The sequence below is a fragment of the Ptychodera flava genome, chromosome 21 (assembly GCF_041260155.1).
Source record: "Ptychodera flava strain L36383 chromosome 21, AS_Pfla_20210202, whole genome shotgun sequence".
Taxonomy (NCBI): Eukaryota; Metazoa; Hemichordata; class Enteropneusta; family Ptychoderidae; genus Ptychodera; species Ptychodera flava.
In genome coordinates, this window is record NC_091948.1 from 28,885,268 (window position 1) to 28,911,403 (window position 26,136).

Sequence of the window (26,136 nt, forward strand, 5' to 3'; positions counted from 1 at the left end):
TTTGCAATGGCAGCCCTTTTTTTAATTGTCTATATGTATTGTCTTGGTGGAAATCTTGATACAGAACTATCATGTATCCTTTATTCAGAGGTGTTATGATTACAAAAATTAATTTTCTTAAATTTGGAGTAATGTAACAATGTCTACAATAATAGATTTACAGTAATTCTTCTGGGTAAATATTTATTCTTATCAACTGCTTAGAAAACATTGTATTGAGCACAGTCCTCTGTCTTGTTAAGTGAGGGCTGTCCAATATATGACAATCATAATGGGAAGGGTAAATACATGTATTAGCTTGAGTTGAGGTCAAGTACTGTCAAATTTAGTTTGGTTTCCACCATAAGATCTGTTGACCATTGAATATTATCGTGATTTAACAGTGACACATTAATGTTTTACACATCAATAATGACAGATCCTGTTAATACTGTTCCTGTAGATTGCAATATAGCTGCTAAACTTGGATTTGCTAAACCATATCAACTCTGTACTCTTACGGATATGAATAACTTGTTAAAAAAGAGTAAGTTTACAGGAACTGTGTAAATTTCAGACAAGGCAATTACGACATGCAGCTTTTCATAAATTCGGGAAAACTAAGTTCCGAAAAAAACTCAAAGTAACAAAATATTGGACATTCATTGGTCAGTCAATTCCACTCTTAGTATCTGTACTTATTTGAAAATGATTGAGACACAAGATTCATCAAAATTATTGTTAGACAAGGTGACTAGGCCAACAGAACTGCTTTTCTGTAACCTAGCTGCTGTTGTCACAAGCCCTATTCAAACATGATTTTTTTATCACATTTTCGACATTCACCAAGTTTTGATGATTTTGGGTAGTCACTTTTGAGCAAAAAAAAACTAAAAATAATTTCAAAAAAATAAGTTCCCAACGTACTATTTCCTGGTGGCACATTTACAGGAAATATGATTAGCCTTTACAAGATCACACTCTGTGCAGTAGCATTGTACTTAAGACTACCATAATGACAACTGATAAAAGTTGTGATTTAAAACCAAAAAGACATAGAGGGTATGGTAATGCACAAGATGACTTTACTTCGGTCTGGTATTACAGAATAATCCAACAGTCAATCTTTAAACTTTGTATGTATCGTAATTTAGTGAGAAAATTGGGGTCCTGCTTTCAACATGTAAGCATTTGATCATGATAAGATAAAAACATTCACACACCTTTATCAAAAATTCACCGGTAATAATAGTGTATTACCCTTCAAAGAATGTCAGCACTGCCTGGAGTGTGAGTCAAGTTGTGACTAACAAATTTACATCCCAATGTTATAATCATAATTTCTAGTTTCCATATATTGTTGATCAAACCAACCTAAATTGTGAAAACTGAGATCAAAACGCTTGGATCTATATTGAATGTGCTTATTCTGAACTATCTATAGCAGGTTATGTAATGCACATATATCTTATATCTGCTCACGCTCAGTAATCTCTGCATTCTAGAGATACATCAGTTGCAGGAACGAGTCAAGTTACACAACATGAACTATAGATACAACAGTGAGTCAGTGTAATTGTAACGTATGAAATTTGATAATTAAATTTGATTAGCTGTAAGATCAAGCTCTTCTTCGAATTAGATTTTACACAGGGTACTTGAAGGTTGCTTTGGGCAAAAGTACCAGTATGCACAACGGGTCATGAATTATTTGCGTCATACTAAGTACCCTAACCTGTCAATTTTATTCATCAGCTCAGTGATTTCAAGTATTTTTGATATACCATAGAACTAAACATCTTCAGTATTTTTTGCAGTTTGGATCTGGCAGTGTTGTTGAACCTCTATGTCAGTGGGTAACTCTGTTCAACAGGTCTTCTTTTGAAGATTTGTGACTTAGCAATGAGTGGTTCAGGAAGTGAGAATGGATGTTTTGCACAGAAAACTTTCCCTCTATGAGTAACATCCAGTGCTATCGACAACCTCAACGGTCCCTGTACGTAAAGAAAGAAACTGACATTGTAAAGTGTTGTCATGGTAACAGATTGATATATCGTGCAGAGTGACAGTGTTGAGAGAGAAATTCCCGCGATCAATGACCTGGCCTCAACTACAATCATAGATCTTTCAGCAATGAGTCTGACAACACAGCGGATGTAAAAACCTCAATGATGATCATGACAACATCACAATGTATTGAAAGCATATCTGAGGTTAAAGTATAAAATTCACTTGTCTTTGGTTATGTGATGGGAGGGGACTCAGATCAAAAGCAGACTTTAAGGACCAAAAGCAGATTTCATTTTGTGACCAAATGGACTTTTCTATGAGACTTTGCATGTTTAAGTCAAATGTTAACTTGAAATGACACCTTCAGACGATGCCTTGTTAATATAATAACAAAATAATTATCAGTATGTTTTCCCCATACACTCTTATTACAGCTGTAATCAGTTGTACATGAAACAAAGTCTCTTAGAATTTAAGTGTAGACAAAACTTAAATTGGATTACCAAAGGTGAGAGTTGTATTATTTACCATCCAATAGTCTGACATTTGTTTTTGTATGAAATGACAGTACTTACATATAATTTCTGTATGTTTTTCACAGTTGCTCGGAGGATTTTATTGTTGATAGTTTGATGTGTGTGTCTCGGGTCCTGTAGGACAAAAGATTCCATTGAGTACGATCATTGCGCTTGAAGGAAAATATTGATGCATGGAATCTTTCTGGTTAACATGTGATATGACTTATACAATGTGAATCGATAGAATGAAAGATAACATTTGATCATGATGCTTAAAACTGTGACATCTTGAAAAGCGATAAAGTTACATGATATCCAAGGTGCATATGTGAATGGCACTGAAAACTGGATTCCTGAACATATATCCTACAAAATTCTGAAGAAAAATCATTAAAATAATGCTAAAAAAATAGAAACATATCAACATGAGGTCATACCATCCAAATCATTCAGGACAACTTGCTGCTAAGTGTCAATGATCTTCTAAACTTAATTTAACCTGTTCATCCTAATTCACTATAAACAGGTCCAAAATCAACATTGATAACAATGGATTTGGGCCATACCATGGTTGTGATAGGGTTAAATCTGGCACATGCATGCAATTTCACAATATGTGAAGGGAAAAAAGGGAAAATGTCAACTTACACACACGGTGTTTCCATATTGTCGATCCAAATATTTAATGCTGACATCTAACTCCTGCAATGAAATTATGAGTTGATCAGTGACTGAATAAAACCTTTGAATCAATAATCATGGCTGACAATGGGAAAGAAATTTAATGTACCAAACCATGTAGCAATATACAGTGTAGCAGTATACAGTGTAGCAGTATACACACTTGAAATGGATGCCATACTATTGTTGAACATGTTCACCTACCGGTGGAAAGTCCTGGATCTTGACCTTGCACTGTGATGTGGTACCTGGGTCTTCTACATGAACATCAATCCACAAAACATTGGAAAACTCTGCATAAAAACTCATCTTGACAATGACGTGGATTGTCTCACTCCCAAGATCTAGTGAGATCTTTACGCAGACTGGACTATCTATGGGAACCTCTGTAATAAAAGTAACACAGCAAGTACTGTAATTTTAGAATTTCACACAAAACATATCGCATATTACAATATCAATAAATCACAAGAAAGTGCTTATAATATGTAATAGTGTTAATGGGTGGAAAACTGGATCACCTTTCAGCCTCTTATTAAAGTTTCATATGTAGGTGTGTGTATATCCTAAACTTTGTGTTTGGCACTAAGGCCAAAAAAAAATTAAATTGTGCTGTTTTGATAACATTGTTTCCAAAAATAGGTTAGGTAGGTCGGCAGGAAGTTTTTTTCCAAAATATTTTTTGTTTGAAATATGCATTTTTCAGGGGTTCAGGGCGGTAAAACACTGGCCACAACATTTCCAGAAATATGTATCATACATATAAAAGGAAAAAACAACATAACAGACATTCTCGTTGAAGCAAAAATCAAATGCCAACTTACGAACACGTGATTTTTCGGGTCTCTCTTTCTTTTTTTACTACCGTGTTTACGTAGCTTTATTAAAAAGTTTAGGGTCGGCAGGTGAAAGATGTAAAAGTGTAGGTTGGGTTATCGGAACAGCATAATTTTTTGGGGGGCCTAATCTAGCCAATCATCCATACTTTAGAAGATTTCAGCTTTTTAGGTCAGGTTATGGTCAGCCATACATATAGGTACACACAGACAGGAACAGTAAAGTCCATAGCCAATGAATGAGGCATTTAAATATAAGCTTATTACAATAAAGCCATCTTTAGGTGGGCAATAAACCTGTCTCAGTATCACCATTAATGCAATTCCTTGTGTACTAAATCGATACACAAGCAAATATTTGATTCAATACAAAATTACACCAAGAAAATCGCTGAAAACATAATATAATGAAAATATTGTCAAAACACCGTAACTGCAACTTTCATATTTGTATGAGTAATCAAAATTAATATTATAAATAATAGAAAGAGACCTAAGTAGTGGCTTTATACTGACTCATATCGGTAGATAAGTGGAAAATAATAACAGGAACCTACGATTTACGAGCGCCCACTTCTGCCTTCTAATATGGAATTCTTTGGTATGGCCAGTGCATTTAATGGGATCCCTTAGAGTTCTGTATTCTCTAAGGTCTGACTTGACTTCTGGGAATTGTCTTTCTTTAGCATCAGGATCATGTGATACCTCTGAAATAGTGAAAAATTAGTCCATCATTTCCAACTTTGGATGTTGTTGAGGTGAACACATATGATGTAAGAATTCATGTAAGGCTACTGGTTATTGATTCATGAAGCTTGAGGTATGACATGAAATATGACATGCTGAAATGTTACACCATGATTATGATGTTATTTTTTAAAGGTTACAAAAAGAAAGCAAGCTAACCCATAAATTTATGATAATGTATTACATTGCAACAAATGTTGTCATAATTTCTATCAACTTTCAATATTTCAGTAACACAAAAATTTCACTCTCACGTAAAAAACCTAGAAGTCATTTACATATCTTGATACGGAATGTGATGAGGCTAGAATGCTGATCATCAAACAAACTTACAGTAAACAAGCAACTTAGTGGCAGATATAGCGCTGCTGTGTTATATAGAGAATCTAACTGAGGTCACCTTAAGTGAACTGCATATCAAATTTCAAAGCGATCAGACATGCAGTTTCAAAGAGATATTTTATCAAAACCACCAAAAAGAGACGAAAAATACCAATGCAAATTTCACCACAATTTCAAAAACTTTAGTGAGGTCACCCCAAGTGAACTGCATATGAAATTTCAAAGCAATCGGACTTGCGGTTTCAGAGGAGAAGGCAAATGTTGACGGACGACGGATGACAGACGGACAATGGACGGAAAATCAGCCTATTGGATAAGCTTCGCATTGCTGACAGCGGAGCTAATTAAAACTGTAATCAATGTTCATCTGACAGCAATACTGTGATATCTTGAAATGTTTTATGTCACAAATATGGAGTTGTCATTTATAATACTATGTCGCTGAAGATGTCTGTTGTCAATTCTGAGTTTAAACAATGAATAAACCATACACTTTGTGTTGCTACATTGATTAATGAAAGCTTGAAACAAGAATAACTCACCAGCAATGACTCTGTCAAGCATCACTGTAACTTTTTCATCATTTGCAAGATGTTTCTTAAGATATTTCATGAATATACCATTTTCTGCATTGGACACCTCAAATGCACCAGTTGTAAAACTTCTGTACCAAAATAATACAATATAACATGTATGACATATATTGTATTTACTTCACTTTTTCTTCGCAAATATTTCTCTCTATGATCGAATTCACGTATGTTATGAATAAGCAACATATTTCGCTTACACAGATTTGACAAAAACTAACCACAATTTGAAACTACAAATCAAGATCAAACCATGTACTGTACCTGAACCTGACCTATGATACATTAATGTACATATCTGTCACAGTTCCTAATGGCACTGTGATTTCATCCAACAATTTTCAATTCAAGACAGTCAAACCTTTACTCTAAAATTTACTATCATTTGAATTTGAAGAATGTCTAAAATTTTCCATAGTACTTTCGTTGGTGTTGTTTCAATTTAAAATGAATGGACACGAGCATCAGTTAAACACAAAATGTTTTTTAAATTTCAGTTTTATGAAAATGTTCCCCAATGATATTTTCTACCTAAACAAACAAAATGGTTTTTTTTCTACAACTGCAGTGATTTCCATAAAACTGATTACAACGTTGAAACTCCATGAAAAATTTAAACAATTATCTGTGAATTCAAACATTAAACTACCAGTGACCAGTGCTTCACTGTTGCCATAGAGCATTATGGTGAAATGAAACAAATAAAAAGTTAACTTACGATGCATATCCAAACACTGTATTGCCTTTAACTTCAGGCTTGTAAGTTTTTACAGGTGCATCACGGATATATTCATTTCTGATATAAGAAATTGATAAAGGGGATTTTCACATTTACATTTGCAACTTCCTTCAAGATATGTACAACAAATCATTATACACGAATGAAACACACAAGATCAAGTTTGCCTCTGATTATTTTGAGCAAAGTTCATACATACATATTAATGTGTAGTGTTTTGGATAATAATAGACCTTACTCTCAGATCGCCATGGAATTTGTGAATGTAAAGTCTCTTCCGAATTCTTCCATAAGTGCCAGGATATATATAAGAAATATCGCATTAATTGTCATCCGATGCTTGATTGAGCCTACTTGATGCGTGTGAAACTGTGTTTATATAAGATATACTCTACCACCCTTAGAACAATTTGAGGATTAGTTTAGCATTGACTTCCCACTGTCACCAGCAAGTCATTGTAAATGAAATAGTCCCTGTTATTCAATAAGTTCAGAAATCACTGAGAAAAATCATGAAGTAAAATTGGTCAGAGAATATCTGGAAAATGGCTGAGAAGGTGTTGACTTTGTATTCATGTGCGTGTCCAAGTCACATAAAACAAAATAAAGTTTGACATACTGAGTTCTGCAGATATCCAATAACATCACATTAAGTCCAGTATTTTGTTTCTGCATTTCCTCCAGGATAGATTGAGCACACAGACAATGCTCAATGCCATAGGCCGATCTTGCATCTACAGGGACCAAATAGCTTTGACCATTGGCATCAAAGCCATGGCCTGCAAAGTAGAACAAGCCTGCAAAAATATAGGATAAAAATCACGTTTGAAAGGTATATGTAACATCCTCTATCGTCAACGTGGTTACCTACTTTCCCAAAGGCCAGTACCTGTTTTTCATAATTACTGTTTTGTCTGTCAACAACAGTTTCTTGTTTTACTCCTGGAAGCAAGTTGGAACACCTACTATTTAGCTTGCCAACACAGCATCTATGTAAAATGCACGGTTACGGTACTGTTTACATTTGAATTCTAGTCCAGACCAGAATTCACATGTCAGCAATAACAATGCAGCGTACACATGTGCAGGCCGAGTTGACAAGCTGAATACTGCATATCTCAACATGCTTTGGGGAGTAGAGCATGGGCCTGTAGTTGACATTAAAAACAAAATTGTGAAAAATCATCAAAAGTTAGTTACAGCTACTGGTCCTTTCAGCAAGTACGTTTCATGACATGATCATTTTAGCCTTGTGTAAAATTAGACAGCACATTTTATCATTACTGGGTGGTTATCTTGTCATGGGTGATTAGTGACATCACGTTTTGTAGACAAACGGATTCAACATATTTAATGCAGATGGTACAAGGGCAACAATATCTTGGCCAACAACAACATCCATGCTATGATTCTGGAAAAACATATTTTTTTAAATGTTTGAACTCACCGTAGACTCCTTTCCCTAGTAAATCGCAGAAAGCATGAACAGCTGTCCACATCTCTTCCTTTGTCAAATCAATCAAGGAGACAACTTTGAATCCACATTGCTCTGTCAGAATTCTATGGATGGTTTTGGCATCTCTACCAGGGGCATGGAGACGAACTTCACTTCGGTACTCTTCATTTGCAATCACCAAGGCAACTTTATCCGTAGCTGTGGGTACAAAAAAAATGCACAGATATTTGACTATTTCACTTTCAACATGAAACTGATCAAGAATATCTTTCGAACTATGACTTCAGTCTAGCACATAAATTCACAGATTATCACCCCATAAGGATTCATCATTTTTAAATTATGATAATAAAAGCAAGACAGTGACATCTATGACTGTACGAATCTTGATGATCACATCTAAATCCAACCAAGGAATAACTTGACATCTCCACAACATGACAGAGCTGCTGCTGTCTTTGGTCATACACAAAGACCAGACATTGATGGAAAAAAATATTTTTCAGCCATTGCAAGGAAGACAACATGCCGCCTTTTTCCAGAGAGCACCATCATCCCAGCAAAATGTTCTAGTATAAAATATGTTCAGATTGGACTATATAGTTTCAAAGTAAGCCACACTTTATATTCTATCATATTACTGATTGATCTCAACATGCACTGCAGAAAGCAAGGTAGAATATTTTGCAGACACTGACATATCCTTGGAATAAACACTAGGTATTTACAATTGGCTCAATCAAGCAATGTGTGAAGTACCATTTGAAACTCTTCCTGTTGTAAAAACAGTGGGTGTAATATGGTAACTTGCAAAAAATTTCAGTAAGGGCTTTTGAATTGTCATAGCTTTCAAAATAGAGGGTTTAAAATGGCAAGATCCTGTCTGATTTAAATTACTTGAAACAGTATCAAAGAAAGTTTCTCTAGGATACCAAATCTCCCACCTAGATTTACACAGCAGTCATGTGATTATATTTCACATGAAATCAGTCCGCTAATAATGAATAAGTCAAGAAAGCAAAGTTACACCATGCATTTCAACTCTCACTTCATCCTCAATTCAATGTCATCAATGACAGAAAAAAATCAATATTTCCTCATATTTTGGATAATTTTGGATGTAAAACTTCCACACATATGTCCTGCACTATTCAAGTTTATTAATATGTTCATAATCCATAGAATGCTGACTTCTTCACAAAGGTGTGTGAATTCCTCTCAAATCTGACTATTACATAACTGAAGGAAATTCATCGATGACATACCGTGTTGAGGTTCAGGTGGAGGTAAACCACAATTCATAAACATCAACCTTACAGGTTGGCTTGTCACTCCTCCATTCGCATTTCGGATCTGACATTCATACTCCCCTCGATCACGGTGCTGACTTTCTTTAAAACACAACTCTTTCTTGTTTTCACCTGAAGAACAAACAAAAATGAAATTGAAACTGACAGTCTGTTTTACCAAGGCATATTTTTGGGCAGAAAAAAAATGGTACACTTTTCATGCTGTGAAAAAATATTTAAAAAAAATAATGCATTAAAGGTATACTGTCGCCTGTGCAAATTTTGCCATAGTTACCATTGAAAGAGAAAATCTAATCAATCACAGATTTTAAGTGGGTTGCAGCTTTTTTAAAACAGCACCCTCACATGGGCATTTTCACTACCAAGGAACGCCCCTTTCACCATATATGGGTATATTTAGATTACAGGTGACTGTTTAAGTGATGGTTACTTATTTCATGATTACCTGCCAATTTCTTTCCGTCTTTAAACCATTGATAATACAGTGGTTCTTTGCCTCTTACTTCACAAGTAAACACCACTTTATCACCAACAACGCAGTCAACACTAGTGGGCTGGCGCATTATTACTGGAGGACCTTTTGGTACTGTAAGCAAATACAAAATACAGGAACAAGTCAGAAAGCGACAACTTCTATTTTTAATGTATGTCAAATATTTACTATGGCCATTTTTTTGATGTGTCTAAATAGATTTCACATCATAGAAAGTAAGTTAACACAAAGATATGACACTGACACTATGGTTTACTGGAGAAGAAAAATGAACTCCACGTCATACCATGTACCGGTACACCTTGATTGAGTGGCTTGTACAGAGGAATCCGTAAAGACCTGTCCGGACGGTAAGTCTCACAGAGCCTTCTGATGACCTATTTATCTAAGACATCAAAGTATCTAGGAGCACGCCAGGGCCTGAAGCCATGAAGACAATCCAAAATCCTTGTATTTTATTGCAAATGAAGTTGAGTGACTGGATTTACATCAAAAGACCTGATAGCAAGAGATCTGTGTGAGAGGCTGTGAATGGGCTGGTGGGAAAAAGTGCAGGAGTGCAGTGTATGAGCAAAAAACAAGACATCTGCTGAGTTACTTGAGGAATGCACACAAAGTTGAAGAGGGGATGAAAAAACGTGAGATGGATCTTAATTTGATATTAACTCTGATTACAAGACTAAATTCCTTAATCTAGCCATTATCAGAGACATATGACACTTTCTATATATACAGGGAAGGAATAAAGAGCTACTTACTGACATTGACTTCTACTATCTCTGTCCAAACTTCTCCATGTTTATTGTATACTTTACAAACATACAAAGCCTCATCTGTCAATCGTGCTTTATCCCACTGTAAGCATGAAAATGTGACCCACAATCAGATTCAGGGAGCTGTTCTACAATTTGATTTCATTCCAGCTCAGCGTACATGTACATGCTAGGAGTCATTCAGTGTCGTTTTTTCTAGCCTTCATATATAACATTTATCATAAAATTACTATCCCTGAGATGGTAAGATCTGCAGTAAGATAGATATACATATATATATATATATATATATATATATATATATATATATATATATATATATATATATATATATATATATATATATATATATATACATATATACACACAGAGTTCGCGTTTACGCAAAAATCGTGCGTATTTACGCATTGAAATTGACTCTCTACGCATTTTTTTCATTGTTATGCGTTTTCTATACGCAAAGGATAACACCGAAAGCACTCCCACGACTGAGCTTAGGCGACAACCAGATGAAATTTGTTGCAACACATTTCTGTCAATCACTCATTTTGTGTGGAAAGTTTCGGATTCTCTGGGCGTTGTCTGAAAAATCGGCATCGTAGTTCACACGTTATCACGTTGGGCACGTTATCATGTCAGCTGTGCCTATGAATTACGTTGCTAATTTTCAGGCGAGCGATAGTTTCTGAAACTTATGACACAAAGTGAGTGATTGACAGAAATAATGCGACAAATCTTATAAATGCCGACCGTGCACGATCATCGCGTCTCGCTGTTCAAAAATCTGTTTTCTTTCAACTTTGCTCTATGAGTCCGTAAAAAAAAGATTCATCGGTAGAGCTCGTCAGAATCCCGATAAATTTTGAACACTGCAGAAGTGTCTGGATAAACTGCCATAACTCTAACTTTTGGGTTGCGTTTTGCGGGATGTGTTTTGCAGGATGTGTTTCAACATTGTTCCAGTTGTTTCAAACTGTTTTCATTAAAATAATGTTACATCGTACAATCCGAATATGTAGTGTAGGTTTATTCAACGGTACATTGTTTTTTGCAGTCAGTTTTCTCATCAATCGAGTGCGGAAGTGAAATTACGCACTCAAATCCAGCCATTACGCAATTTTAGCAGACTAATGCGTATGCCGTACGCATTAGGAGAAAAAAGTCACCGCGAACACTGTATATATATATATATATATATATATATATATATATATATATATATATATATATATATATATATATATATATATATATATATATATATATATATATATATATATATATATATATATATATATATATATATATATATTATTTAGGATTTATGCTACAGATCTTACATATGATTGACATTAAAGACAATTTAAATATATCAGTCCTTATTCAATGTCTACACATACTGATATTTTTGTCTTGTGTTTTTATATAAAATGTGTTAATATAATAAATTTCTCTTTTGATTGAAACTAACTGACAAATTCAAAGAGTTGATGATATATTGATTACTCAAGACTTGCTGTATGCGCTGAAAACCTTTGGCTCACTGCTATGCCGTTGTCTGATTTTGCCAACATCACAGCTTAATGCAAGAATGTACACATATAAGGAAAGCACTACACTTGCAGAGAAAAACTTGACAGCACAACTTATAGATTGTCATCCCTTTACCGGTCACAATACTGGATAGTGTTCCTGTTCAAGACAAGTAATATCATAGAAGAGACAAATTGTGTGCCTATTTAAGGTATAGTAGAATGCACTTCGGGACAGATATTTGGACTCTCAAACTTTTACAATTCTTTTCTGATGTACCACTTGTGGGGGTTCATTTTGAAGCTCTTGGTGCAAGAAAAATTTTCATCATCATAGTTTTTTCAAAATTTGAAAATTTTATATTTTTCCATAGAGTTAACACAGGGATTGCGGCCATTTTGAATTTCAAATTAGGGTAAACAATTGGTATATTTATTTCTCTAGTACCAAAATTTGCATGGTGACCCATAACTTTTATTCTTGATTTTGAAAGAGAATGGTTGAAAGATCCCTTGAGAAAAGTTTGAGCAAAAGTTCAAGTCTTTCATTTTCGAGGCGCATACTACCTCAAAGATATCTGTAATGACAATGTTGTTACAATGAAATTGTATACAGTGACATTTAGTATACTACGTATAATATCACAAAATCTTTGGACACCTACATGTAGTACTGAATTGTTTTCATCAGCAATGTGTTGTTCCATTCTGTACCATTGATATAGTGGAGTCGGTGTACCAGTGGCTTCACAAATCAGTCTGATTGGCTTTCCAACCTCTACAGTCTGACTCCTTGGCTGCACTTCTATTTTAGGGGGCTCTGAATTGAAATTATACAAGACTTAGTCTTTATTAGTCATCTGTACTGCTTTGTAAAACAGATGGGTACAACAATGTTGAAAAAAAATTTAAAATTTACTTCACATTCTGGGAACCAACAAATTAAGCTACAAGGGAAATCTAAGGCTCACAGACAGCTAAAATGAAATTGTCGGATATTTTTGGACTAACCACAAGCAAATAGTTAAGAGTCACTGGGGAGGTATTAAGTTTATGGAAAGAAGTTCTGTTAAATGAATCCTTATTGTATTCCAATTATCTCTAGCAGTGTCAGCATTTAAAACAACCAAGTATTTCTGAAATAGTGTTGGTCAGCATAGTTTCTTAAAATATCTCCTCTTAATATCACCTTGGCTAAAACATTTAACTGGTAGCTTTAAAATTCTTGTCATTTGCGTGTGTCTTGTTGGATCAATTGATCATTCCGTGAGAATGGACATACCATGTTTTGAAATGACGTCAACTTTCACCCAGGACGAATTCTGAAAACTGATTCGGTTGTGAACACGGCATATGTACAAAGCAGTGTCGTAATCAGAAACATCGGGTATTTCAAGAACTTTATCAGTGCCATTGTTGATTTTCAAACTTTTGTGTTGGGGTTTCCCATTCACCTCTTCTATCACTGTTCGAAACCATTGATAGCTGGGGTATGGAAATCCACTTGCTTCACAGGTGAGTGTTAATGTGTCATTCGCCATCAAAGAAATTGATACAGGTTGTTTGATGATCCTGACTGGTTCTGAAAACACAACAGAAACCAGAGTTTTTATAACCAAGAGAAATTAGAGAAAACCAGGTATAGAATTTACGCACATGCATTATGAGATCTGTTAAAAGTTTTCTAATTTAGCTTTACACCAATCTGATTAAAATCAGATGTAGAGTACGGCGACGTCTTCTTATGCGTATGGCCCAAGGCCGACGCAGCGTGTCCATATTGGTTTTTTACGTCGGCCCCGGCCCAGGTCCGGCCCTAGGCCGACGCAAAGTGGTCAATCTGAACAGGGTTAATACATAATTTCTTGTTCTGTAAATGGAGCATTTAAAATATTATTTATGTCAACATCATTGCGGCTTTCATTGACTCAGTCTTGGAAGAAATTTAATTCCTCTTCTACGGAGCGTAGAAACTCTACATCAACTGAATTAAGATGGTGACATTCTCTGCACAAGGAATTCAAAGTAATTATACCATGACTGTACAGGGTTCCCCTCACGATTTATAAGCTATTTCAAAATAGACCAGAAGTCAGCTGTGTAATTTGATGCTGAATCTCAAAACAGAGTTCTGATCCTACTTTGATACTCTTTTTTACAGTTTTTACACATTTGTTTAAAATGCTTTTTTGCGACTTTATACTGATTTAAAGGTTGGGGACTCGATACCAGGGATCGAGTTTGTTTCGGTGCATTGAAATTGTAATCTTGTAAGTAAATTTCCTGGCAAGACAATCTGACGCCCAACCCATGCCTTTAATGATTCTGACTTTGCCCATGACAAATTAAAGATTTTCAGACGCTCCTGTACATCAGAATTTCAGGCTTGCCCAAACCACACAAGTTGGTTTGAAGAACTCTTATATATGTAAAGCTCTTACTTTCTACTCATCTCCAGGTGTTTGCAATGCCTCATTTAGTTTTGAAATGACACACTTGATATCCGGGAATGCACTTATTGATTCCTCTAAGAAAATTTGCACAAGAGGAAGCAATGAGATAATTTCTGAAAGATTCACCATGTGACTCAGTAATGTGAAAAATTATTTCTTTCTATAGTGATAAAAATACAATTTTCAATCAAGCTTTTAATTTTATGGACATTGCCAGCAATTCTTCTATGAATATATAGCATTGTACCACTACTTGGTTGACCTTTATCCCTCTAGCTGCCAGGCTCGTTGCATGCCTTCCTGCCAAGTCGATAGAAAGCAGCCCCATAATAGGTGCCTGCAAAAGATTGCATGCAAGCACCGTTATCCTGCCAGGCATTTTGGAAGAAATCACCATTTCCAGGGTAGTTTTAGCCATGCTTTACGTGTTAGACGTTGATAATTTTTACATGCCTGTATACAGGGGAAGGTGCTCAAGGGTTTCTGCAGAAAAAAATTGAGGTCACCGGCTTTGTTTGCCCCTGGGAGTGCGTCATTTTATTGCCTTTTCATGCTTACTTTTTCAGAAGTAAGTTCCTTCAGTATTGCACATGTGTCCGCTCCGCACAAACATCACCTTGCTTGTTGGTTAGTAAGAGACCCAGGGGGTAGTGCTAGGGGTGTGGCAGCACCAGCAAATCTGTCCTGTTTCTTCAGGGTAGGGTCAATTAGCTACCTACTTTTAACGACTTGGCAGTTTGGCACAAAACCTGCGTTTTTGCCGTAGTATAACAACATGGCCATGCCATTTAAGCAAAGCTTGTACGTAGGGTGTTCTGGTGAATTTTTGCAGTTAGTTGAATCTCATTTTTTTATGACACATTTAAAAATAGAATAAATTCTAAGCTCTCCAGTCTTTACCCTGTCAAAAAAGAGTGATCCGTTCTTGAGGTATGTGTATTTGAATATTAAAATTATTACGTAATTTTAGGACAAGCTGTAAGTGTTATGTAACAACCCTATGTAAACAATAGAAAGCACAATGGCACCGATTCAGAGGATATAGAAATGTTTAAATCAGCATATCTCAAAAACTTTTCATTCATTGGTGATCAAATTTTCACCACAGATACATTTTTCAATTTTCTAAACGATGATTGTGGTATTTTCAAACATTTCTCATTAGTTACCATGGTAACCTGAAATAACTGTCAAAAACATGCTTTTTTATGGAAAATGAGGGATATCTCAAGAATTATGTATACAATGATGACAAAACATTCACAAAGGGCACATTTTTGAATTTCCTGAATGATGATTTCACTTTTGAACAACAAATTCCCTTGGTTGCCACGGTAACGTGAAATATCCATTTATTTGATTGAAACATTTTTTTGATGGAAAACAAGCATTGATCAGGTAAGTGTAGGATGATTTTGCTATTGTTCAAAGAATACATGATATCATGGGACTTTATATTAATAACATCTTATTGTATTTGTTGCCATGGAAACAGTAAAATTTTAACCTTTTCCATTGGAATACTCCGGCAAGTTTTAAGATGTAACATGATTGAATGAATTTTCTGTAATCAACTATATCATGTGCTTTCCACAATAGCATTGAGTTACCAAGTGGTGTTTACATTCCCCTGACTGTCGCCATGGAAACTTAAAGATATCAATTTTAATAACAATAAACATGTTGAAAGTATTAACATTATTATCCACAACATACTTTCATTCCAAGAACATTCAACCAAAGACTGTAAACTGAATATGATTGACTTCACTGAATGTTGAATACATCAGGCATTGATCATAATTGGCTGCTGAGGAAGCACATTTTTGACATATGACCTGTATGTGGTAGACTGGTCATGTGATGTGACTTGTTATCTCAGCCAAAATTGGCTAAATAAAGAAATAGGGCAAGAAATATACTAAAATGCAGATATTGATCCCATTTAAACAGTCATGTTTATTTCCTTGGGCTGAGTTTCAATACAACCACTGACACTCAGTCATGTACAAAGCAAATGTACATATTTTGGCAAAGGCGTCGAGCAACTTTGTTTGGCTATGGTTCTTTGCTGATGAGTAAAAGTCATACACGCCACCTCATGACATAGTGCCAGCCATCTGAAAAAATTAAAAAAAAGTATAATAAGTCTGGAGTATCAAAAACACATAGTATACATGAACAAACAACTACAAAAACTAATATTTTCACCGTAACTGTTTGGAAGGCAACTCAAATCAAACAAAGAATAATCAGAGTTTAGTTATTTAACCCCTTCACTACCTTAAATGCCAGATATTGCCATTGCCATAACATATTATAATATACCTTTAATGCCAAGTGATATCTAGTATGCATATTCACATAATTTTATGCCATATTCAATGATTTAAGCATTGCTATTTTATACACATATTTTGTTCAAAACTTAATTTATTAATCAGAATTAGTATTTAATTAATCAACTGATTATAATAATAATACATTGATAATATAATAATTATAATCTAATATAAACTTAGGGTGGGGTATAGCAATATATTGTTGGTGGAAGTCAAGGGGTTAAAATTACAGTATACCATCAGCTGACTAATTAGCATAATTTCTTACTTGTGCCACATCGTGAGATGAAACAGCTGGAAAGAGACTTTTATCTCCGTAATTTTGTATCTTAGCTGCTAAAATAAATAACCAGGGTGCGTTTATTGTTCAAATTTACATTTTCAACTAAGTATAAGCTTGATATCTCTCAAGAATGCAAAAATTTGCAACCCGGAAACGATATTTCAATGATCGACGCTAGGGGAAAGTGCCCGGATGTACATACTACGATCCACACGCTCGCAAAGAAATTCAATCCCGTTGTGTATTACGATATTTCAGGACAGTTTATCATCAAGATATCATTAAAAACAGTCGAAATTTTCGTATGGGGGGCCAGGCAAGTGTTTTTATTGGCCCGATTTTGAGATTTTAGGAGAAAAACTCGTACTTACAGTGATTTTTTGGTGTAATTTTCGGATCCACAGCGTCCAGAACAATGCCTCTACCACCAAACGAAGCCCTGTTTGTAAATATTCAGAATCTGATGTCGTCATATCCTTACAACCAATCACAACCCGCGGATTTGCCGCCAAAACTGACAGTCACTCCGGCAACTAATTTATTCAGGGAGGGGTCATGACCGCAGAGGTCGCGACTCACACTGAGCGTCGTGACTGCCCGTCGTTTTTCTGGCCGTAGATCGCGTTTTCACGCGGTACGCTCATAAATCAGTGCATAAATAACATTTTCGAAAGCCAAATATTCATACTAACTGGGATTTTTTTATTTTGGTTATTTATTTTACTTTTATGAAGAGTGATTTACGCTCATGCATCAGATGTGGTGTTGAGTTACGTTGTTCGTACGCAGTAAGTCACGTGACCGAACGCCTACTTGTACGTAGTTTAGCCAGTTCAATGCAGAGTTTGCTAGGAGTGTTACCATTCATTACCAGGTTAGTTGTGCAGTCCTCAGTTAGGTTTGTACCGTCTTGGCTTGGACTGCTGCTAACGGGTGATAACTAGTACTACACCCAAGTTGTCAGTTGCACTTTTGCGATGCACAAGTACAACGCAATATGCTTCCATTGTTTTAGCTATCGACATCTCCCATGTCTGGCGGTAATTTTACAGCAACACAGGCACTTGCCACTACTCAAGTAAACTCATTCTGACAATGCAAATAGCTGCATGAGAGGTAACCATACTGGCTTCGTTGCATGGTCCAGATATGGCTGCACTAATGGCTGTTATTATCATGGACCTAACGCAATCAGTCCACCAAAAGGCGCTGACATTCCCACCTGTCAATTAAATCACCTTTTGGTACCATTTATCATGCTAAGGCCTTGCCTGCTATTTGAATTGTCCTGCCAGTGTGCGTAACAAAAGCAGTCCCTGCTCAGTACAGGTGGAAACCCGTGCCATTGACCTCATGTCCCTTCTAGAATTCTCCTACGCTTAGGCTAAGCGTACATAGCAACCAAGTACTCAACAACCCTTTATCTTTGCCTGCAAACCACAGTCAATACTGCGAACAATGGAATAAAAATCCAAAGCCATGTCGCTGAATGGGAAGGCCAATTAAGGCACTGAATGACGTTGCCTGGTTTGAACTTGCAGAGCCCAAGCCCAGCTGAAATACGTTAATCCACGGTCACGGAGGGACCATGGTTAAACTTTGCATTTTCCGTCAATCATGACTAAGTCAGTTATTTTCATCTCGCATCTTTGGCACAATCAGCAAAGACATTCTTAGGCCATAGCCTTTAAGATTAGCATTGCCAAGTTGGTCAAGCTTGGCCGTAATCTATAAAGTGCCCAGGAGCCAAGTACGTCCAACTCCGCCAGCAAACGTCACCATGCATTCCTGCCAAGTACACAAAAAAGCAGTAAAAAATCCCAAGACCCCCCTCAGGTGTGGGGGATTGGCCCATAGGTTGCAGCACCTTTCCCTATCATTCAACTCTCTGCGAACCCATTTCAAGAGGAAAGGGCATTCCTCAGATGACACAGAAATGCACAAGGGATAGCTACACATAGTGCCAATGACTTGGCAGGATATGGGGTACAGAAAAACGGCCCGAAATCCACCAACTTACCAAGGTAACAGCTACTGCGGTGCTCAGATTCTGGCTACACTGAATTTCGACCCAATTTTCACCGACACCGACTTGGCAGGAAAAGGGTTAAGACTGTGTGTGTAGGCAGGGTAATTGTAAACAATATAGTTTGGTAAGAAATCAGGTATTTCTTTATCTTTACAAAAAGTCTCAACTAAACCAACACTATCATACTGTGTACAATGTGAAATGAATTCTGGATTCTTCACTTTCGACTTTAATGTTCTCACATTCTAGAACAATACTGAGAGATTCAAGTATCTCGGGCCTTGGCCACATCAATATCTTGAAAATTGTCTTACTTGGTTCACCAGTCCAGTTCTTTCATCCACTTTCTATGTCACTTTTTACCTTGATTATTGACAAAGAACAACTTGTCAAAGCGAATCTGAATCTTCAGCGTAGCGTCTTTCTTTTTGTGAAAATCACAGCAATCGATTTCGTTCCTCATACCAGTACTGAGGCAAGCGGACGAATAGAATCTAGGCTACGTACCAGCGGAGTGTTACGTATTCGATGAACACGATCTTTCAATAAACGTTTCACCTTTTCCTTGGAAGTGTTCCAGTTCTCGCTTGTTTTGTTCTGCGCCATTCCATAAAACATCAAATTATTTCTTCTATTTCTGTTTTCTATGTTGTCATTGTCTCGTTTCATGATCAGTTGAGCATTTTCCTGTTTACGATTATCTAACAACTTTTTAATTCTCTCCAATCACTCATAATTTGATTCTAACTCACCGACTTTTGTGGAGTTTTCCTGTAGTTGTTCATCTAGGACAGGCACGTCATCTTCAATGTTCTCCAGTCTCATTTGCAGAGAATCTAGTTTTTTCTGAACATACTCCAACGCAAAAATGATGTCATCAAGCTTCTCATTTATGCCTAAAATGTTGTCTTTGGTTGCAAGATCAATCCCCAGTGCAGTAGATGTGCTTGCTCTCCCTACTTTTGGACCTGGGTTGCGTTCAACTGTTCCGCAAATCACGAGTAGTGCAACAAGACACAGCTTTACTGAGATAGACACGTGGCAGTTCATCAATGTTATGACGAGGGAGGCCATCTTGGGTAGCTTCGCATGCCTGCTCGGGTCCCCACCAGCAAATCTTCCAATTATAGCTCTAAATCGTTCCAGATCAATGCCCATTTTAAACAATTGTTGCTCTTGTTGAAGAGAAAATTCCCTATGATGACAGAGATATGTTGACTTAATGACGCAGAGACTGTTTTCTGTGGAGTTTTTGCAGAGCTCAATGTTCATACGTGTTACCACGTTCACCGTTATGTAAGACCCTGGCCCGTTTCGTGTAAATGTGCTAACTGAAGGACTAAAAGAAGTATAATCACTGCTTGCTGATTTGGACCATGCCTACACTTAATCAGGTTAAATAATAAACTGGTGCTGCACTCGCAAAATGGCGCCCCACAGAAAAGTACAAAAAATCCACCATCCACGATGGCTGACATTTTGTTGTCATAATCTTTATTTTTTCACACATGATTAGTTTGTGAAAATGGCAGGAATCTAAAATAATGTTAAAACTTGTGAATTTACATGCCACTTTTTGATACTTATGACAGTGTTATACACTTTTTCAGTCTTTAACCCTTTGCCTGCCAACTCGGTCAAAATCAGTTCAAAATTCGGTGTAGCCTGACGAGGAATGCCTTTTCTTCTCAAAATGGGTTTGCATGAAGTCGAATGACACGGAAAGGTGCAGAAACCTATCCACCAGTCCCCCACACCAATGGGGTTGGTTATTTTTGCCTGATTATTTTGCGTACTTGGCAGGAATGCATGGTGACTTCTGCTGGTTGAGTTGGATGTACTTGGCTCCCTGGCACTTTATAGATTGCGGCCAAACCTGACCAATTTGGCAATGCTAATCTAAAAGGCAAAAGCCTAAGAACTACTTGGCTCATGGTGGCAATGGTGCATGCGCACAGCTAAAACTACCCTGAAACTGGGCGATTTCCTCCCAAAATGCCCGACAGGATAACAAACAATGCAAAAACAAGAATCTTATGACAACTGGACTCCGACTCAGCTGTGATATAATGTAACCAGTCTTTTGCAAGCACCTATTATGGAGCTGTTTTCTACTGACTTGGCAGGAAGGTATGCTACACGCTACGCAGGAAAAGAAAGGAGGAGAAAAGAAGGAGAAGAAAACCGAGGATATTTTGAGATCGGTTTATTACACATTCGCAGCTACTGGAGCTTTAATGGCTGATGTATCTTCATATCAAATACTAAAGTTACATGTGCTACGTTCTCAAGCTTTCACAGTGGTCAGACATAAATACATGCAGTATGCACAGCTGATCTATACCTTTAAGTAGACATATTTTGCAAAGTGGGAGCTCATAGTGAAAATACCATTTTTGGTCACACTTACTCCCCAACTCAAACTATCATACATGCTTCACGTCCATTAGAATCTAAAAATAACACATGAAAACCAATGTTCTGTCATATTTAAGCACTCTCTTTAATACGTATTTGACTTTCCCCATCTGTTGACTCAACTTGGACTCAAGTCAGGACTGAAGTGATCTTGTCATTTGTATTCTGGAAGTAATGACACTGTGAGATCATAACTAGATTATACAACTTCTTACTGGGCTAGGCCATGTTTACTTACAAGGCAGGACAGCAGGAAATGACATTTATGTCAACCATTCATAACCTTGGTACTATGGTATCGCTAAAATTCTGTAATATCTTTCAAAGGTGAAAATTGATTTGTAGAAGTCACCTTCAGCACTTTCTTCTGTGAAAATTTTATGAAAATTTGAGATCGAACATACTTCATAAAACCAAATGGATCTTAAATTACTGTGTTATTTAACCAAAGTTTATGTCAGTAAAAAATGTCACAATAAATATAAAAATGTGATAAAACACTCAATGCTGCATTAGAATCTGAATAAACTTCAGTAGAGCAATTCAATGTATACCAAATTTCACAGCAGTAATTCTAGTGGTTCTTGATTGAAAATTTTTGAACAAAAATGGAGAAAATATTTTTAAAATAACAATGTTTTCAATTTCGTTATGATTTGAAAATTTATCAATAAAACATCATAATGCATGAACAACTGTTGCTCACCTTCTCTCTTCAAGAGCTTCAATGCTTTCTCATGTTTCATAGATTCCAAGTAACTGATTATTTGCCCTACAGTGCGTCCTCGGTTGCCAAGATCCCGTAACAAACTTGCTGTTGGGCTTCTACCACTCAATTGCTCCAAGCCAAAGGTTTCAACATCTGATATCTCCCTAAAGAACAAATGTTCATTCAAAATTCATCATTCATATTTCTTATTGAATATTATAGTTATAAACATAGTATATGCAATAAAATTAAACATCTTCAGGTGGATTTATTTTGAGACCGTCATGATATTGTTTTGAATTAATAACTGAAGAAAAGATAATTTTTCCTGCCAAGTCCAGTTCTATTTTGTACACATGTAGAACAAAAATCTTGTAACTGAAATAAATTGAAAACGAAACACTCCTATTGATGATCAGTAATTCCCATACTTCAATACGCACACACATTTTTGGTTGAGCTTACAATCTATTAAAGGGGCAAATTTATTCATTCATTTTCCACCTTTTTTGTCATTTTTACTAAAATTGAGAATTCAATTATCTACGTTGTTAAACTTCTTGAAACATATGCTGAAATACTGGTTCACAATAAACAAATCTCACAAGTTGCTTGGAGACACATTAGAAACTGAAAAGAATAATTTAAGAATAATTTAATACAAAGAACAAAAGAATTATATTAGGTCAATTAATGGACAGTGAAATTGATCAAAATGTTATCACACTTGTGTAAATGATTTGTAAAGTTGGTTCAAAATTTTCTACAGGATCGGTAATTTTAGTTGAGTTGCAGTAAACAACAGACGGATGATAGTGTTGTTTCACAGTAGGTTTACGCTGTAATTGTTGAGTAGGAACTTATTAGTGTCTGTGTGTGTAGGGTAAAGATTTCCTGACTTTCTATCCCTGTACATTTCGATAACTTTCTCACGTACTGCTTCTGGCTTATGTACACCTCTTTTCCTGTGGATTATGATTTTTTTTACTAAAGAACTTCAAACAATGCAAAAACAAGAATCTTATGACAACTGGACTCCGACTCGGCTGTGATACAATGTAACTCAGCAGCAGTATATAAGCAATGTAATATGATTCTGTGTATGTGAAGTGCACTGCAAAGTGTACTCCCTGGTGTGTGTTTATTATGAGTCCATAAAAGCTCTTTGATTTTCACCGCAGTTATAACAAGTCAGTGCAACTTCTGTGGCAAGTTTTGGAACAACACAAGTGTGGCAACATTTAGATCAATTTCACTGTCCATTCTCATCTGCATATCAGTGTAATATAAAGAATTGCAAGGGAAGTGTATAATTCACACTGACAGTTCACATACATAAACACGGTTATGCCATAAGGTTTTGAATAGCTGTTGCTTTTCAGAAGCATAATGTTTCCAATTGAGCACATTAGGATAAGGTAACATTTCTCACAGTGTATAGCTATGTTTATCTAGCAGAGGAAATCATCACTGAGATACCAAGAAGCTCATTTCACCTTAATGTCACCATACAATATCAGGCAAAACTAAACTACTGCTAACACTCTTGGAATTACATTTTGACACTCTCTGAATCATGTATTGAAATTATTCAATGAGTGACTGGCTATAGTGTCTACTCTAATCTTGACATCAAAAAGAGTCACAACAGAGCAAGTTCATTTTTGTTAGTCACATTGTAGAGTCTGCCCAGAGATCATGATCACATACAGGTACACTTTGTAAACATGTCATCTCTACAACAGATGATAGAACAAACTCAGACTGTCTTTGTCTCACTAGCTTTGGGTTGACATTTCCTGGTTTTTTATTACCATGGTTTATGAGAGTGTCAGTAAATACTTATCTTAAAATCTGGAAAGTTGTAACTTTAATGATATTCATATTTTCTCTGGTAAAATATTAATAAAGAATCAAGCTCAACATTATCAACATCTGTCCATATACAACTTGGAAGAGAATATCTTAGTTTGTATTCTTTCTTCAAAGTGTCCGAGATACTTTCCAATTTCCTTGTTCCTGTACTTTCTGAAGAATGACTGCATACAAATACCTGTGGCACCCTCTTGGTTTTGAGGATATGCCATATCCTTGACCTGGCATTCTACCCGTTTCAGAACCAATGTCTTAAAATGTACTTTTCGTACTTATTTCTGCTGACACAAACACTACCAAAGTATATCCTACTTTGTCAAAATGGCCAAAAAATGACCTCTTCCACACTTGGACCCCTTAAATTGCTATCCAAATAAAGGGCAACAGAGGCTAGCATGGGGCACAGTCTGTAAGCACATATAGCCAGAATGTCCTCCATGTGCATGTAGCTCCTGAGTCAAAACTACATAGTTGGAGTTGTCATTAAACAGTCTGAATTTCTAGGAATGGTGATCTTATTAATGGAGAAACACAACCTGCAAGACCACTTCTGCTGCTTTGCTCAAAAAAATTCCAGTCACCATGTTACTCAGACAAAACTGCTTGCACTGAACTTTCAGAAATTCAACTTTGATGTACTTCATCGGAATTCCTAATATCATCATTGTTTTATGATTGAGTTAAGTCAACCATTATCTGTATTAATTACTAATCAAGCTTACATTCCTCAAAACTTTGGAACAATAATGAGTCACACTTTGGATATTGTTAAGTTAAGGACTGACTAATAGTTTTGTAAGCTAAAAATTAATGAGACAACAAGTACCGTACTGTTCGGTTAAATATTGTGTACTCTATGGTATCCATGACTTAAACACGTAAGAATGACAGATGTTCAATAATTGTAGCAAATATATTGGTGCATAACTCTAGAGACAGTAAGAACTGATTAAGTTATATTTAAATAGATAAATGACATGTGAAAACTATACCTTATGCAGTCTCTACCTAAAAATAGAACAATTTTCAATGGGAAGTTGGTAGTACGATCTTACTATTGAAACGAAGAGTTGCAATGTTTTGATGAAGATCACACTGCGGTATGGAATTTTACCTGTAAGGGTTGTCCGGTATGGCAGCAATAAAGGCTCTCCAATTGTTTCTTCTGTCACCAATATCCAGCAATGTGTGTAACTTAAGAAGCACAGCGTATGGTACATCATTGATATTTGTGTGGGGACTTAAGTCTTTACTCATTGTGACATCCAAGGATGTTATTGCCTTCGCCTATCCTGGTGAAAGAAGTCAGAGAATATTGTTGTCAATATATGTCTGTTACAACTATGATCGCTGAAAACATACGAAACACACATGGATTATACATGTAGAAATGAGGGCCGAAGCGCACGCTTACGACAATGCCTGTGCACTTTCCATCGTGCATGTATTCACAGTAGCCCTGTGTACAGGTCTGTGTGTTCCCGGCGTTATACGGCCTCCACTGTGGTTGAGGCCGTGTAACGCTGGGAACACACAGACCTGTACGCAGGGCTAGTATTCACAGCGGAGGGACTTTGATGTATCAGAACATTGCCATTATGAGAGAAACTAACGAAGACAAGTCGCCCGGTGGAACGATCTGGTGGCTACATACAAACATACCTTCTCGTAAAATATGTTGTCCTTTATAATTGGAACACTTGGACCTTGGAACTGTACATTCAACGCAGAAACGAAACGTGTAGTCGAAAAGCTTTCATGGAGGATGTCAGACAGAGACAGACAGTTCACTGTTCATACACAGTCCTTTGGTCCAGATACAGGTTTCACTCACTCTCCTAGGTTTCACGAACTCGATATCAACCAACATCAAACCATACAATGACCGAAGTTCAACGGAACTGGAGCAATTTTTTTGTATCCGTGCACAACTTTGGTAAAATAATGTCTCCGACACGGAAGTTAAAAAATACGTGGGAAAACCCTGTGTGTCATGAAGGTCAGGTGGTCAGTGTCACGTG

General features: G+C 36.3%; 1 protein-coding gene across 2 annotated transcripts; it reads right to left on the reverse strand.

The window, feature by feature from the left end:
* On the reverse strand, nt 1–26,136 carry LOC139121939 (mucosa-associated lymphoid tissue lymphoma translocation protein 1-like). 2 transcript variants are annotated; one of them, XM_070687271.1, is made up of 17 exons: nt 25,778–26,136; nt 25,230–25,407; nt 22,238–22,404; nt 13,289–13,588; nt 12,672–12,826; nt 10,460–10,556; nt 9,654–9,794; nt 9,164–9,319; nt 7,890–8,096; nt 7,062–7,239; nt 6,422–6,499; nt 5,656–5,777; nt 4,582–4,731; nt 3,393–3,574; nt 3,156–3,209; nt 2,565–2,639; nt 1–1,973 (listed from the first exon to the last, which is right to left on the reverse strand). In XM_070687271.1, exons 2-17 carry the CDS (start codon nt 25,370–25,372, stop codon nt 1,824–1,826), a joined length of 2,355 nt encoding a protein of 784 aa, XP_070543372.1. In that variant the 5' UTR covers nt 25,373–25,407; nt 25,778–26,136; the 3' UTR covers nt 1–1,823. The 2 variants fall into 2 exon arrangements, with proteins under 2 accessions (XP_070543372.1, XP_070543371.1); XM_070687270.1 differs by lacking the exons at nt 22,238–22,404; nt 25,230–25,407; nt 25,778–26,136 and adding an exon at nt 19,866–20,418.

Coding starts and splice junctions, on each gene's coding strand:
- LOC139121939 (XM_070687270.1), bottom strand. CDS start 20,385: ATGAACATTGAGCTCTGCAAAAACTCCACAGAAAACAGTCTCTGCGTC. Junction 7,240..7,889: donor ACTAGGGAAAGGAGTCTACG/GTGAGTTCAAAC, acceptor ATATTTTTGCAG/GCTTGTTCTACTTTGCAGGC. Junction 4,732..5,655: donor GCTTGACAGAGTCATTGCTG/GTGAGTTATTCT, acceptor TCACTATTTCAG/AGGTATCACATGATCCTGAT.